Source organism: Gadus morhua, chromosome 17, assembly GCF_902167405.1.
Source record: "Gadus morhua chromosome 17, gadMor3.0, whole genome shotgun sequence".
Lineage (NCBI taxonomy): Eukaryota > Metazoa > Chordata > Actinopteri > Gadiformes > Gadidae > Gadus > Gadus morhua.
Window position 1 is genome coordinate 7,845,051 of NC_044064.1, and position 15,639 is coordinate 7,860,689.

The following is a 15,639-nucleotide window of genomic DNA, read 5'->3' on the forward strand; positions in this document are numbered from 1 at the left end:
TTGTATTAGGGGCCCACTAACACCTATATAAAAGGATCCATAAAGTAGCATGAATTGGGATCTTTAACCCGGTGCTAGACTTTACATTGACCCGGTTAATGCATGCATTCTTGCTGCTTGTTAAGCATAATATTTATGCCTACTAAAAGCGGTTCAGGGGTTCGGGGTTCAGTTCAAGGTACTAGGGCAAGATGTGCATAAACTGCATCGTTAAAGGTTTTACTAAATATTTTTTTAAGTTCTGTATGTGAGCTTTTGCATGGATCCGGTCTCCTCCAGGTACTTATGTTTTAAATTTTGGTAACTACATAATTGCGTTACCATAGTTCTCGGCAATGTACTTTAACTCTGAAACCTTAGTTCTGGATGAAGCGCTTTAACTCTGAAACCGGAAGTTGTATTGTCAAACCAGGAAGAGCTCGCGAAAAATTGTTACATAAAATAACTAGTTCTTTGAGTTCACATGATTGTGCAACTTGGTTTGGACCACAGGTTTGGACACGACAGTGTGTGGTGCCTTTTCCTCTTTGCAGTTTAAGTAAGTCAATGTCAACTTTTCAATTCAACATAATCGTGCAACGAGTAAATTGTATTAATATAAAACTGGTTCATACTTGCACTTGTCACTAACGGTGATTGGGATGTTGCTAGCTAGATCAAGATAATTTTCATTTGTCTTCATAACTAAAGTTAATTAAAATCCATATGTCCCATGATATATGTCCCATGAGCACGCAGTTACAAAGCTTTTGTTTGGATATAAAACGTTGTAACGGATTAATTGTCAATGAGTGGTAATCATAAGCAATGCATTCCCAGTAGAATAGGAAGACGTTCATTTGGTAATTAGATCAGACTAATAAAACACTCATGGCGTAATAAAACATGATTGATTTGAACTTGGTACCCCGAAACTGGTTTAGGAAACCACCTGCTCTTGAAGTAATTTTAAACTTGGATAAACAAACTAGACTTGGATTGGCAATGTTGCGATGAGGCGTAGGCGTTTGGGCTGGTGCCTCGTATTATCATTTGACTTTGGACCGTGAAATGCACATTAACATCGTTGCCGAATGACTTGTGGGTGAACCACAGCTCTCTTATCTCTGTTCTTGGTATAACAGTGAAAGGCTACTAGTGTAAAAGAGATCATGTAATCCCCTTTTGTTATTATGTGATTTCAATTTGTGATTTACTATGACATAAAGATTGATTATTCGTATATTTGTGAAGTATACTGTATGTAGATGTTATGTAGGGCTTTTTTTTTTTTTTTTAATGTATATATCATTCCTAGCAACATAACATCAATTAAAGCATCAATTCCAACATGTATTGAATCAGTGGAACTGATCTAAATATCTATAATCATGTTGAATCCTTTATCATTTTTGAATATTGTTTCAGGTTTTTAATATTTGTACCTGCCTAGAAATATGGAACACATCATCTTTGCTACCAAAATATCTATAAATATATCCTGTACGTATACAATTTGTATTTGCCTGTTTAAAATGTCCTCGTTCAATTTAGATTTGTACAAGTGCTGAAGATTTGGCTGAATCCTACCATCCTTTGTGAAGGATGTCTGGCACTACCAACCCTTTCCTCCATCTGGTGGAGGCGCTCGACCCAAAGGACCCCCAGCAACGCTTCTTCAACCTCTCCAAACTCGGAGATCCCAGATATGGTAACAGGACAGGATCTGTGTCCTAGGAGCATTTTCAGCAGCCAAGGGATTACATCAATAAATGAATGAATGAATGAATGAATGAATGCTTCAATGCATTCATGCATGCATAAAGCTTTCAGTGAGGATGAGTTGAGATACGTTGGGTGGCAGTAGCTCAGGAGATAGAGCGGTTTGGCTTGTAAGCGAAAGGTTGCTAGTTCGATCCCCGGCCTCCTCCTCGCTGAATGTCGAGGTGTCCCTGAGCAAGACGCCTCACCCTGACGGCTCCCGACCGGCTGGCTGTCGTCTTGCATAGAAAGAAAGAAAGGGTGAATGTTAGGCGATATTGTAAAGCACTTTGGGTGGTGAAGCGCTATACAAATGCAGTTAATTGTCCATGAGTTCACCTGGGTCTCTGTTGCCCGCAGAACGCCTGCCCTTCTCGGTGCGCGTGCTGCTGGAGTCGGCGGTGAGGAACTGCGACGGGTTCCTGGTGAAGAAGGAGGACGTGGAGAGCATCCTGAACTGGAAGCAGACCCAGGCGCAGACGGTGGAGGTGCCCTTCAGGCCGTCCCGCGTCATCCTCCAGGACTTCACGTGAGGGGGGGGGGGGGGAAAGAGTGCATATTTGTAGCGCAAATATGAAGCTTGCTTCATATTTGTAGAGCAAATATGAAGATAGTTTGTGCATGCTTAGGATAGGACTCAAGTATGCAAAATTAGTTTGTTTTTTAATATATTTTTTAACTTTCTTTTATTCGCTTTAGTATAGTCAAGGAGAGAAAATTTAGAGAGAAAGATATAAAGTGAGGAAAATAAAGGAACAGTGCCTATTGGGGGGACAATCCACATTACAATGTAAGCGATATTTTGCATGTCTTAATTTGTTGACATGTACTGTAACCATTATCCCAGCCTTTAGAAAATGAGTCTTCCTTTGGCTTTAGTCTTGACGTGAGCCACTCCGTCGTTTGAATGTCACCGATAATGTTGAGCTCAGGTGCAGCAGACTGCGGCCAGTTCTTAGTGATTATAAAGATATCGAAACAAGCTGGGTCTTTTGAGCCCGGAAATGTTAGCTTCCATGACACCACTAGGTTCCTATTCTATTGTATTTTCCTTTTGTAATCACTTGAATGACGAACATTGAACGTACCCGGCGGGGTTTAGAGAGTAACGTCTCCCCCCCCCGTCCCCCGTCCCCTCCCCAGCGGGGTACCGGCCGTGGTGGACTTTGCGGCGATGCGTGACGCGGTGACGCAGCTCGGGGGCGACCCCGAGAAGATCAACCCGGTGTGCCCCGCCGACCTGGTCATCGACCACTCCATCCAGGTGGACTTCAACCGCAAGTAAGGCGCTGTTGGTCAGGGGAGGTTCTTGTGAAGCCCCAGTGTAGACGGGACACTGGGCTGACTCCTCACACACATCGAGGTTACCGGGCTTCCAGACCGGCAGATGAGACAAAAAGAAAAAAAAGGGTCAACAGGTCATTTTGTTTTTCTCACAGGACTGACAGCCTGCAGAAGAATCAGGACCTGGAATTCGACCGTAATAAGGAGCGGTTTCAATTCCTCAAAGTAAGCCAGACTGAGGCACTCATCGTCTCCTCACTGCTGTCTGTGCATACGCCACCCATTGGGGATTTACTTAAGGCTAACCTCTCTCTCTCTCTCTCTCTCTCTCTCTCTCTCTCTCTCTCTCTCTCTCTCTCTCTCTCTCTCTCTCTCTCTCTCTCTCTCTCTCTCTCTCTCTCTCTCTCTCTCTCTCTCTCTCTCTCTCTCTCTCTCTCTCTCTCTCTCTCTCTCTCTCTCTCTCTCTCTCTCTCTCTCTCTCTCTCTCTCTCTCTCTCTTTCCCCCCCCCCCCCCCCCCCCAGTGGGGCTCCAAGGCCTTCCGCAACATGCGGATCATCCCCCCCGGCTCGGGCATCGTACACCAGGTCAACCTGGAGTACCTGGCCAGGGTGGTGTTCAACCAGGACGGCCTCTACTACCCCGACAGCCTGGTGGGCACGGACTCCCACACCACCATGATCGACGGCCTGGGGGTCCTGGGCTGGGGTACGGCCCTTGTCTCTGCATGAGTTTATCGAGGGGGATCGCTATGTTGTGAGGGATCACAAATTGTAACGCGTGGAAAGATAATGTGGCGACGTGTCTTGCTGAAATGTTGACGTTGAATGCGTAGATATTTCTGCAAAAAAATTCTTGAAAGTGGATGAAAACACTTTCAGCTCCGTAATGTTTGTAGCTTTTCAGTAAGAATTCCTTTCCCGGCAATGTGACTTGGACTGCTCTCAGAATTTGCTGTTTTCCTCACCGATAAGCATACTTCCTTAGTTATTCAATAACATAGCAAGTCTTTTTTTATTGAATCTATTTCATTTTGAGTCATTGGTGATTTGAAATTACTATTACATTTCCGCATGCATGACCCCTAGCCATCCATCCAAGGTTGTCGTCTGGTGTGAATTTGAACCTACCCTCGAGGGTTTATACTTGTAAAACAGGCTTTTCAGGTGACACTGCTTTCCAACCCATTTGCTGTATGCCTGATCCGGGTAGGAACAGGCATGTAAACCATGTATAATCCCTGTAGGTGTGGGTGGGATTGAAGCAGAGGCGGTCATGTTGGGCCAGCCGATCAGCATGGTCCTGCCTCAGGTCGTGGGATACAAGTTGTATGGCACACCCAACAAGTTCATCACCTCCACAGACATTGTGCTCACGGTCACCAAGGTAGCCCGCCCTCCTGCTTTGGACATGCTTAAAGGTCATCGCTTATTACGACCTTTACCTTCTTTGTTAGTGCATGTATGTCAGTAGAAGGATGTGGGAAACGAACAACGGTTTCACCTTCCTTGTGGGTCTGACAATGACATTTAGAACTGCTTTGTTGAAGTCGTCAATAGGCGGCCCACTTCATCCATGTGTTTGTAAAAATGTATTTTAAAGGCTCGGTATTAGGGCTCTGTAGCTATTGTAAAGAAGCATAACGTTTTCAATTTTTCTTCACACACACTCTCAGATCTTGAAATCAAACCATTTTCCGATGCCACCAAAAACTTCTTGTGATAGTTGCATGAAAAGTGTGACGATTACGAGATATTCAAATAATTTCTTTCAAACCCTTTCGTCCTTATTTCAAGTGAATCCTATAATAAGAAGGTCTTAAAGGTGACCTATTATACCCCCAGGTTTGCTCATCTATCTGTCAGAAGCGGCAGATTTTGAAAACGGCTTATAACGGCTAATTACACTCACACCTAATAGGTCTCGTTTAAGTCAGGGGGTCCAGCCCAATAAAAATACCTATCTTCCCCACCTAAATGAGACACTAATCCACCCCCTTTCTGTGTTCCCTGTCCCCGCCGACAGCACCTGCGCCAGGTGGGCGTGGTGGGCAAGTTCGTGGAGTTCTTCGGCCCCGGCGTGTCCCAGCTGTCCATCGCCGACCGCGCCACCATCGCCAACATGTGTCCCGAGTACGGCGCCACCGCCGCCTTCTTCCCCGTGGACGACGTCAGCGTCAATTACCTGGAGCAGACCGGTGAGCGAGGCACACCGCCGGGGTTTAGTGAGCATGTCCCTCGTCTCAAACTGAACCCCTGGGGACACGTCTAAATGAAATTTAACAAAGGTTACAATTCAAAGGTGACCTGTTGTACCACCAGGTGTGAGTGTGATTAGCCGTCACAAGCCGTTTTGAAAATCAGCCTCTTCTGACATCACAAGTGGGCGTGTCCACTGCGTGTAGATGTGTGCTGGACCGATCAGTTTGTCTTCTTTTCTGAATGGCTTGTAACGGCTTATCACACTCGCACCCGCTGGTTAAAAATGTCACCTTTTTAAAAACATTTGCTTTTCAATGAAGCTTCTCACTTCAAGGACTAGATTGAGAACAGGGGTCGTGGTGTATTCGATGCTCATGTGTTGTCTTTCGATGTCACTTTAACGTCGGCCTCATCACCGTCTGGTCGTGTTTCCTGTTCGAAGGTCGGGACGCGGAGAAACTGGCCTACATCACAAAGTACCTGAAAGCGGTGGCCATGTTCCGGGATTATAACGACGTCTCCCAGGACCCAGACTTCACACAGGTCAGTCCTTTAACCTTGAGGCTCTTTTACACAAAGAGCGATCTAACGTTGATGAGTTTCTAGGGGAAGGCTATCAAACGTCCTCCCTAATACACCCATACCAAAACCCATTGTAGTTTCTATGCAAAAGTAAGAATGGAGCCCTTGATACGCGCATGGTGCTTTCTGTAACGTGCTTCTGTAACGTTCCCCCCCCAGGTGGTGGAGATGGACCTGAGTGCGGTGGTGCCTTGCTGCAGCGGACCCAAAAGACCCCAGGACAGGATCGCCGTGTCCGACATGAAAAGCGACTTTGATTCTTGCTTGGCAGCAAAGGTGAGGATACCCACTTCCCCTTTCCCCCTCATAGTCCCAGGATCGAAGATGGCGATAGTTACAAAATCTAATGTTTGTATCCGTGCAATTCTTGGTGTCTCCTTGGACATTTTTTCTAGTCTAATTTTCTAGTCTATAGTCTAATCTAGCCGCTAGCTTAATCAATTCAGAGGAAGTCTAATCAATTGTTGGCTCTTTGTGTTTACTCATTTATCGTTGATGGGTATGAAATGTGATTTTGGATAATCATTTGGTCATTATGGGCAAATCGAAACAATCAATCGCCATTTTAAACCATCATTTTATTCAATCATTGCTGCTACTTTGATATTGGCCATGGGTCACATGACAGAACCACCATCCGCCTATCATGTCTAACCTATTTAAACATGCGTCACACACATGACATCAGCGCACAGCACACACGGCACCCCAGGGTTAGCTACTGCCGTGATCCACTGTGTGGTTAACAGCTGTCCACTCTGCCTCCCCGTGTCCTATCAGCAAGGCTTCAAGGGCTTCGCGGTGGCCCCGGAGAGCCACCACGCCTCGGAGCCGTTCCAGTTCAACGGGGCCGACTACTCCCTCTCCCATGGCTCGGTGGTCATCGCCGCCATCACCAGCTGCACCAACACCAGCAACCCCTCCGTGATGCTGGGAGCAGGTACCTCGGGGGCCCGGGGCCTCTGCCTCGGGCAGGAGGGGGTTGCGTGTGGGGGTTGCGCCTCGTAACCTTAATCAGGATCTGTGGTTTCGCCGGTGTTCTGTGGCTTGGTTCAGTAACTCCAGGAGTGAAGGTTGATGACCCGGCACTAATCTCAGTGAGGGCTTTTTTTTGTAGGCTTTTTTTTTATTTATCTTTTTTACTTTTTGATAAATAAAAATAAAATACCTGATGATTTAATGATACAAATTGTCCACTAATTAACATTTTCTTAAGTGGTCCAGCAGAGATCAACCTGCCACTTACAGTGGAACAGCTAACGGGTTGCTATTCTTAACAGTAACTTTAGTGTTATATCCATCAGGGAAATGTTATAACATGACGTCTCCAGTTGGATTGCTTTTCAGTTGTGCTATTTTTTTAAAGGGCAGGTAGTCATAATCGCATTGAACTATAGAAATGTAACTTATATTTGACCAATATAATGGTTACCCGATCCTGCTACCGTTGCTGAAGCGGTTGTGCTCTGTGTGCAGGGCTGCTGGCTAAGAAGGCGGTGGAGGCCGGGCTGAGCGTGAAGCCCTACATTAAGACCAGCCTGTCCCCGGGCAGTGGGGTGGTCACCTACTACCTGAAGGAGAGCGGCGTCATGGACTACCTCTTCAAGCTGGGGTAAGACCGGGAACACGCCCGCGCAAGTGGTGCCCAGGTATTCTTAGGTCAATGATGTTCTGCCTTGAACATCGGTATGGGTCTTTTCAAGTCGCTCCTACAATACTTTTTTTTAGGGCTGGGTAAAAATAGCAATTCGTCAAAGCACTGCAATTTATTTGCTTTTTTATCGATTATTTCCCCCAAAAACAAAAAGAAGCATGCTCAGTCATTGTAATCTAGAAGCGAGAATGCCTAAATGTACATGCCCTTTTACATTTGTCCATGTTATGATTACTAGTGTACTAATACTACTACTACTACTACTACTACTACTACTACTACTACTACTACTAATGATTGCTAGTTAAAACACAATGAAATGATTAATTCATTTTGAAATGGTTAAATCAAAATAATGTTTAGGTATTTTTGTCATCCGCACTTATTATTGAATCGATATTGAACAATTGGATCAATATCGAATCAAGACCTAAAGAATCAATTGAATCAAATTGTGAGGTATCTGGCAATACCTAGCCCTACTCGTTTTGATAGACTTATAATCACAATTTATTTAAAATGTTAGATATTTCGATTTGGTTCTGCCATTATCTGACTTATTTCCGTCTGTCGTTTGCATTTACACTGTTATTTTACCAGTATTCTATTGTTCTGTAATCATTCGTGAAAAAAAAAAAAAAAAAAAAAAAGCAATATAAATAAAGCAGATTAGTATGAATAAATAACGAAGCTTGGATCCCTGTTCCTGTTAAGTTTAGCTGAGTGACGCGTGAGCTGCTAGCATCACACGCTCCTCCTCTCTGCCCTCCTCAGGTTCGAGGTGGTGGGGTATGGCTGCATGACCTGTATAGGGAACAGTGGGCCGCTGCCTGAGCCGGTGGTGGAGGCCATTACCAAGGTAATGAACCCATGAGGGAATGTGTTTGTGTGTTCTGCTGGCTACGTTTCCATTTTCTATGCATTTTCACAATCCTTCAAAAAAAATGTATCTGCCAAGAAATCTTTTAGACCTTTATTTAAAGTGTGTGTGTGTGTGTGTGTGTGTGTGTGTGTGTGTGTGTGTGTGTGTGTGTGTGTGTGTGTGTCACTGATGGCGCGCTCGTGTTCCAGGGGGACCTGGTGGCCGCGGGCATCCTGTCGGGTAACAGGAACTTTGAGGGGCGTGTGCACCCCAACACCCGGGCCAACTACCTGGCCTCCCCGCCTCTCGTCATCGCCTACGCCATCGCCGGCACCGTGAGGATCGACTTCGACACGGAGCCCATCGGTGGGTTGGGAAAGGATCGTGATGGGGACTTTGAAAACAGAAATTTAGAATCGGCTCCCACGTGCACTAAATACAATACCCCTCCTCTTCTACTTATCGATTGAACGCTCACATACATTATGAAGTGTTTCTATTTAAGTTGAGGTTTTCGGTTTAAAATTGAGGTTTAAAATTAATTTGAAACATATTTCCAAACCATGCGATAGAGCTTTACACTGATGGGGACAGCTTCAGCCGCCGCGTGGGAGGAACGGAGTGGTGGCCGACCGTGCCCACACAGCGTCTATCGTCGTCCCGTTGTTCATGTGGTGGTTGTGTTCTGCTTGCGTGCTGCAGCGGTGAACGCCCAGGGCAAGGAGGTCTTCCTGAGGGACATCTGGCCCACCAGGGAGGAGATCCAGGCCGTGGAGAGGGAGTTCGTCATCCCGTCCATGTTCAAAGAGGTCTACGAGAAGATCGAGGTAGCGGATCGTCCGTCGCTCCCCCGGGCTAGACTCTCTCCCCCCCTCCTCTGAGGGGACTGTGTCTCTATACTAGCTGCTCCGTGAGTGTAGTGGAATATTCCGACCACGTTGCAGTACAATTAATTCATTGTTGCGTGTTAGAACTAGAAAAAGGCCATTTCTGAGGAGGTTGTGGTGTGAATGCTTTCTGTTGAAAGGCTGACGCTAAACTGGATTTCTGGCTTTAAATGATCTGTTGCATTTTAAGGGTGAATGGAGATGAAACAAGAGTTCAAAAGTGTGAAGTCTGAAAGCGGTAAGCGTAGCAATATAAACATGCATACCATTTTAATAATGTATTATAGCTGTGGCTGAAGAATAATACAAATACAGGTTTTGATGAAGGACATGTGTTGTGAATGCGTCCAGCATTGACATCAACAATTGCTTGGCCGGTATATTTTTCCACTCTGAAAGGTAAAAAGAAAAATTCCTCAAGTTAATTATGGACCCTGCATGAGTGGCTCTTGTTATCAGGTGGGATTAGTATCTAAATACCTAGCTCACACTCGGTTTATGTGTAAGTGCCTCCCAAAGTCAGTGTTATTTGTGTTGTGTTCATGAAGAATCAACCATTCCATTTAATATACTTCAACTTGCACAACACTTTTTACTGGAAATAAGGAGCCGTGACTTCTCTGTTTTATAATGTCTTCTGGCAAACGATTGCATCTCACTCTTTAGCCATTCACTCCAAAGGTGTTAAACTGTGTTATAAATGAGCCCTAACTACAAAACACTGCAAATCTCCGTTGGCAGGATTGTTGAGTTTCCCGGAATACGGTAGGCAAGGCTGTGGCTGACTTAGACATGGTTGACCGGCCCTGCAATTATCATTACTCTCAAAGACATAAACAACCTCAACACATTCCTCTGGTTTAAGCACCCCATTGTGTGGTCTAGGACGCAGGATGCTCCAAAATGTGGTTTCCCAGCCCCATTATGGTGATCCCCACCCCCTAAACCCAACGTCTTCCCCTCCTGCAGAAAGTCAACGAGCGCTGGAACGCCCTGAGCGCCCCCTCCGACAAGCTGTACCCCTGGGACCCCAAGTCCACCTACATCAAGTCCCCCCCGTTCTTCACCGGCCTGGTGAGTGGGTGAAGGCGGCCGAGGTACCGAGATACCAAAGTCGTTTTGTCCCTAGGTTTGAGTATGTTACTGGGTTTGATAGTGGGGGAATGCTCTTCCTCAAGACTTAGTTATGGTTCCACGTTGACGCAACGCAAGGGGGTTTACGGACCCGTTACGTCCTTGCGGACCCTCCTTGCGTCCACCACAAGGGCCTGACGTGAAAATACCGCAAAAATTGTAACCTTGCGTAAAGGGGACGCAACAGCGAGGGCTGTGATTGGACCGCTCACTAGAACCCGACACGGAACCAAAACAGGTTCACGACTGCGTCGAAGCGTCCGGGTGGTCGTTGCGTCGCGTCGACGTGGAACCATGACTGAGTCTGTAGCACTTCACGTCAACTTTATTTTGTTTAATGGAGCATGATCATGGGAGGACACCTCGAGAGCTTATAGCAAGCCTATCAGAGGAACGATGGGTGTATGTACGTGTGGGAAACGCAACACTTCTTAATGGAGGAGAAAGGTATGAAGGGGAGGAATCCGAGAGGGAGGGGACGTTGCTCTGGTCGTTTTGGTTCCAGAATCGATTTCTTCTTCGCTCTCTGTACAACTCTCGAGCCCCACCTACGGCAGCTCCAAAACGAAGGAGCCTTTCCAACTAACCCGCAGTGAGGTTAACCCGGTGTCCCATGTGCCCCGCCCCCATGCAGACAATGGCGCTGGAGCCCCCCCGCTCCATCACGGACGCCTACGTGCTGCTCAACCTGGGCGACTCGGTCACCACCGACCACATCTCTCCGGCCGGCAACATCGCCCGCAGCAGCTCAGCGGCACGCTACCTCACCGACAAGGGGTGAGTCCCAAAGGCCGATGAGTAGGAGGGGGTCCTCGACCGATGGGGTGGAGGGGGGGGTTTGATCAAGAGATGAGTCCCCTGAACGTCAGTGTGGAGGGGGCGGGGGGGGGGGGGGGGGGGTGATGAAGGGGTGAGTCTGGGGGCGGGGGGGCAAGTGGGGGGTCTGGATCAAGTCAAGGGCTGTCTCTCATGTCCGCCCCCCCCTCCCCCCCACTACAGGCTCTCCCCGCGGGACTTCAACTCGTACGGCTCGCGGCGGGGCAACGACGCCGTGATGGCCCGGGGCACGTTCGCCAACATCCGCCTCTTCAACAAGTTCCTCAACAAGCAGGCGCCGCGCACACTGCACCTGCCCTCCGGGGAGACGGTACCCCCACAATCCCTCCTGTTATTCCTGATCTGGATTTGCATGTTCATGTTCATTGATGTGACTCATTCATTCAGTCACTCATTCATTCACTCATTCATTCATTCATTCATTCATTCATTCATTCATTCATTCATTCCCTGATCCCTCCTCCTTCTGGGCGCAGATGGACGTGTTTGACGCGGCGGAGCGGTACCAGCAGGCGGGAAGCCACCTGGTGATTCTGGCGGGAAAGGAGTACGGCTCGGGCAGCTCCAGGGACTGGGCGGCCAAGGGGCCCTTCTTACTGGTGAGTGTCTTCTGTGAATGGCTGCTCTGCCTCCAGTGAGGGACGTTGAGGGCTCCAACCTTCCACTAAGCCGGTGGCTGGTGGAGGCTGCTGGAATGTTTGCCCCAGCTGTGTGGCTGCCTGTTTGGCTTTGCAATTTGTAATAATTAAGTGGGTGAAAAACGATCACAAAGACTTCCACTGTTTCTCCCTACAGGGGTCATATGCCTCTTCTTGTTTTCCTCAAAGGACGCCGAAAAAGGCTTAGTGGCAAAGTGCTGGTAGAGAGTAAAATCCAGTATTTATAGTGTAGCCATAAGCCCCCCTTTCATCAGCTGTGTGTGTGTGTGTGTCAACAGCACCCATCCTAAACAGACCCCCCCCCCCCCCCGAGGGAGCTGCCCAATGAGGTGCCCCCCAACTAATGTGAAACGTAACCTGAGAGTTCTCCAACCCTTCGTGTTCCTTTCGGAACCTCTGTGTGTCTGTCTGAACGCTGTGTCTCCCGCCTGCGTCCCCCCGTCCCCCCCAGGGCATCAAGGCGGTGCTGGCGGAGAGCTACGAGCGGATCCACCGCAGCAACCTGGTGGGAATGGGCGTGATCCCCCTGGAGTACCTCCCCGGGGTCACGGCCGAGACCCTGGGGCTCACCGGCCGCGAGCGCTACTCCGTGGTCGTGCCCGAGCTGCTGGAGCCCAGGATGCTCGTGGACGTTAAGGTACGCCGCCGCCACCGCTTCGGACGAGGACAAAACTCCTGTGCGACGCACAGGAGAGGAGGAAAGTGTGTCGTTGAATTCCAAGTCACGTTTTGAGGTTAGGACGTTACGGTACGTCGCAGTTCTTGCAGTCGGTGCTTCCCAGTAGACCTACGCTATGTTTGCGACGGCGCCATTTTGGGTTCACGGGCGGTGCGCTAGAAATGAGGCTATCGCATCATGCGTCGTCTTTATTTTTAAGTATTCTGGCCCCGTTGAAATAGCTAAATACAATTTTGATCGTACGGTAGTGCACTGGGCCAATTTGAACACATACCAGACCTCTTTGTGGCACAGCAAGCACGATGGGAGTATGTATTTACAGAATGAATCCCTGCTGTTGGTACTAATTTAGTAGATTAATCACCCATCACTGTGATGACAGTGACATCTAAACTATTTGATTAGTCTCGCAGTTTTCTGCAGTGCATAGGTGAAACATGCAGCAAATTTATAAAGAGTGAATAAATGCAACAAGAGTTTGTAGGTTGAATACTTGCACATGAACGGCCATCGAAATCTCGCTCTCTTCTATAAATGATTATTTCCCATGAATTAGCTTTTTTATGGTAGAGGCCTGAAACCTCATGTGCAGCCAACTCATCAAGCGGTCATTCCACCAATTGTACACTAGATGGTAATGTATCAACAATAATATAAATAATAATAATGGTAACCCCTGCTTTACAAGCAATAAGCGTTGAACACTGCTCCTGTTTTTATACTTTTGGGGTGTAACACACGCAAAAGTAGAGCAATTAGAAGATTTCAACGTGGTTTCCTGTAGCCTGAGACGGCCATGTTGCGCACCTGCTCATCAACTCTCCCAGTCATTGATCCAGCAACGTCCGTGCTGATGCGTTAATGTCGCAGACGGCCAGTGCCGTTGTTAACATCCTGCTGTTGTCCGAGTGCGTACAGGACTGAACACCGGGTGGTTTAGGAGCTCCGTTTCAGAGCTCCTTCGCTGTGTAGTTTAAGAGCTCTGTTTAAGAGCTCTGTTTAAGAGCTCTCTTGCCGTGTAGTTTTAAGAGCTCTGTTTAAGAGCTCTCTTGCTGTGTAGTTTTAAGAGCTCTGTTTAAGAGCTCTCTTGCCGTGTAGTTTTAAGAGCTCTGTTTAAGAGCTCTCTTGCCGTGTAGTTTTAAGAGCTCTGTTTAAGAGCTCTCTTGCCGTGTAGTTTAAGAGCTCTGTTTAAGAGCTCTCTTGCCGTGTAGTTTAAGAGCTCTGTTTAAGAGCTCTCTTGCCGTGTAGTTTAAGAGCTCTGTTTAAGAGCTCTCTTGCCGTGTAGTTTAAGAGCCCTGTTTAAGAGCTCTCTTGCCGTGTAGTTTAAGAGCTCTGTTTAAGAGCTCTCTTGCTGTGTAGTTTAAGAGTTCTCTTGCTGTGTAGTTTCACAGCTCTGTTTAAGAGCTCTCTCGCTGTGTGGTTCCACAGCTCCTTCGCTGTTTGGTTTAAGAGCTCTGTTTAAGAGTTCTCTTGCTGTGTAGTTTAAGAGTTCTCTTGCTGTGTGGTTTCCCAGCTCCTTCGCTGTGTGGTTTAAGAGCTCTGTTTAAGAGCTCTGGCGCTGTGTGGTTCCATCTCTGTAGCTCGACACCGGGAAGAGTTTCCAGGTGCGGATGAGGTTCGACACGGACGTGGAGCTCACGTACTTCCTCAACGGGGGCATCCTCAACTACATGATCCGCAAGATGTCTGGGAAGTAGAGCTCACAGCACGGCCAGAGCTGGAGGGAGGGAGTCCTGTTCTCCCAACGCATCTCAAGTCACTCATCTGAAATTTAAATTTGAAAAGAAAGCAGCCATGTTGTTCTGAGATGCTAACTAGAGAGCCGTCCAAGGAGTTACCTCAACACGCACACAAGCACTGACCGATACCCACACACACATACACACATACACGCACACGGTTTCTCAATGCTGCTGACAAATTGAGGTAACAGGTGTGCATTCTTACATCCTCACTCGACCGAACAGCTTTACGTCCAAGTGTCAAGAACATTGCAAAAGTGTCAGTGATTTCAAACCTATAACATAAATACTATATACTATCCCTCAACCAGGGGATAGTGTGTGTGTGTGGGCTGATCATGGCTCAATGATTAAGTCTGAATTGGAGGAAATGTAACTTAAAAACAAGGCTATGAGAACCAACCGAAACTGTAGCTAAATCATGCGACTGGATCACACTGTTTTACATTAGTAGATTGTTAATAATAAGTATGATTGCCATGATTATGCTACTAGGACTAGTTAAAAATGAATTGCTATATATAAACAAACACTGACTGTGTCCTAACTAATGATTTAATAGTTGAGGTAAAATGGAAAATAGTGTTATACCTGGAAACATTCCTGTTTTGAAACAAGGTACTCAGGCTTTCAGTTTTTCCTCCCGAACTTTGTCGGTGGCGGTTTCTGATTTTGGGTTTGTTTGTTCTTTAAGGTCATGCATATCCGTTAATTTACTTTTTTGTCTATTTACCCTTGCACATTCCGGCGATAATTTATGTATGCACGTGTGTGTGTGTGTGTATATGACTGCCTTAACAGATTGTCAACACAAAAGTTTTAATGAAAAGATTTTAACACTGTTATGTTAACAATATTTATCATGTCGATCATAGGATTTATTGAAATAAAATTAATTTACAAATATCATCTTGCAAGGACTCATTTTTTAATGCAAGTAATTTATACAATAGATACAATTAAAGATGTCATGTGTCCACGTGTGTCGTCATGAGAACTGAACGGTCACATGTCTACTATAAACCCGCAATTGCCACACGCGGATATTATAATCAAATGACCATTCAAAATTTATTCTTTCTTCATATTGGTCCATTAAATGTTTGTATTTGTTCAGTTAACCATCGTTGCACTAGCCTGGCTCCGCCCGCCTAAGTTCTTCCGCTCTACTTTCATTTCTCTTCATTACACGTCTGGGTCTGTGGTTTATTGTTGGGTTTTCTCCGTCCAAATTTTGTGCGTCCAATCAGCGAACAGAGGAGGTGGCTGAGAACAATGACGTTAAAGTCAGCTCTCGTTGACGGACATCTTCACGCACGGTGTTTGGTTTGTTTACAGCGGGTCCAGACTCTGTGCAAATGAAATGAAGTACGAGAGTCT

The 15,639-nt window shown here is 46.7% G+C and overlaps 1 protein-coding gene across 1 annotated transcript; it reads left to right on the plus strand.

The window, feature by feature from the left end:
* The first annotated feature begins 395 nt into the window (after nucleotides 1–395).
* On the plus strand, nucleotides 396–15,165 carry aco1 (aconitase 1, soluble). Its single transcript, XM_030338011.1, has 21 exons — nucleotides 396–538; nucleotides 1,534–1,690; nucleotides 2,101–2,269; nucleotides 2,884–3,021; nucleotides 3,180–3,249; nucleotides 3,547–3,730; nucleotides 4,269–4,408; nucleotides 5,048–5,219; nucleotides 5,666–5,766; nucleotides 5,965–6,081; nucleotides 6,586–6,745; nucleotides 7,282–7,417; nucleotides 8,234–8,318; nucleotides 8,531–8,687; nucleotides 9,024–9,148; nucleotides 10,178–10,282; nucleotides 10,977–11,119; nucleotides 11,342–11,489; nucleotides 11,656–11,778; nucleotides 12,290–12,475; nucleotides 14,098–15,165. Exons 2-21 carry the CDS (start codon nucleotides 1,585–1,587, stop codon nucleotides 14,212–14,214), a joined length of 2,682 nt encoding a protein of 893 aa, XP_030193871.1. The 5' UTR covers nucleotides 396–538; nucleotides 1,534–1,584; the 3' UTR covers nucleotides 14,215–15,165.
* The last annotated feature ends 474 nt before the right edge of the window (nucleotides 15,166–15,639 follow it).

Bases quoted from the DNA above. Each gene is read 5' to 3' on its own strand.
- aco1 (XM_030338011.1), top strand. From the start codon at position 1,585: ATGTCTGGCACTACCAACCCTTTCCTCCATCTGGTGGAGGCGCTCGAC. The intron at 2,270-2,883 runs GTGAGGGGGGGG...TCCCCTCCCCAG, and splicing joins GTCATCCTCCAGGACTTCAC to CGGGGTACCGGCCGTGGTGG. The intron at 11,490-11,655 runs GTACCCCCACAA...TTCTGGGCGCAG, and splicing joins ACCTGCCCTCCGGGGAGACG to ATGGACGTGTTTGACGCGGC.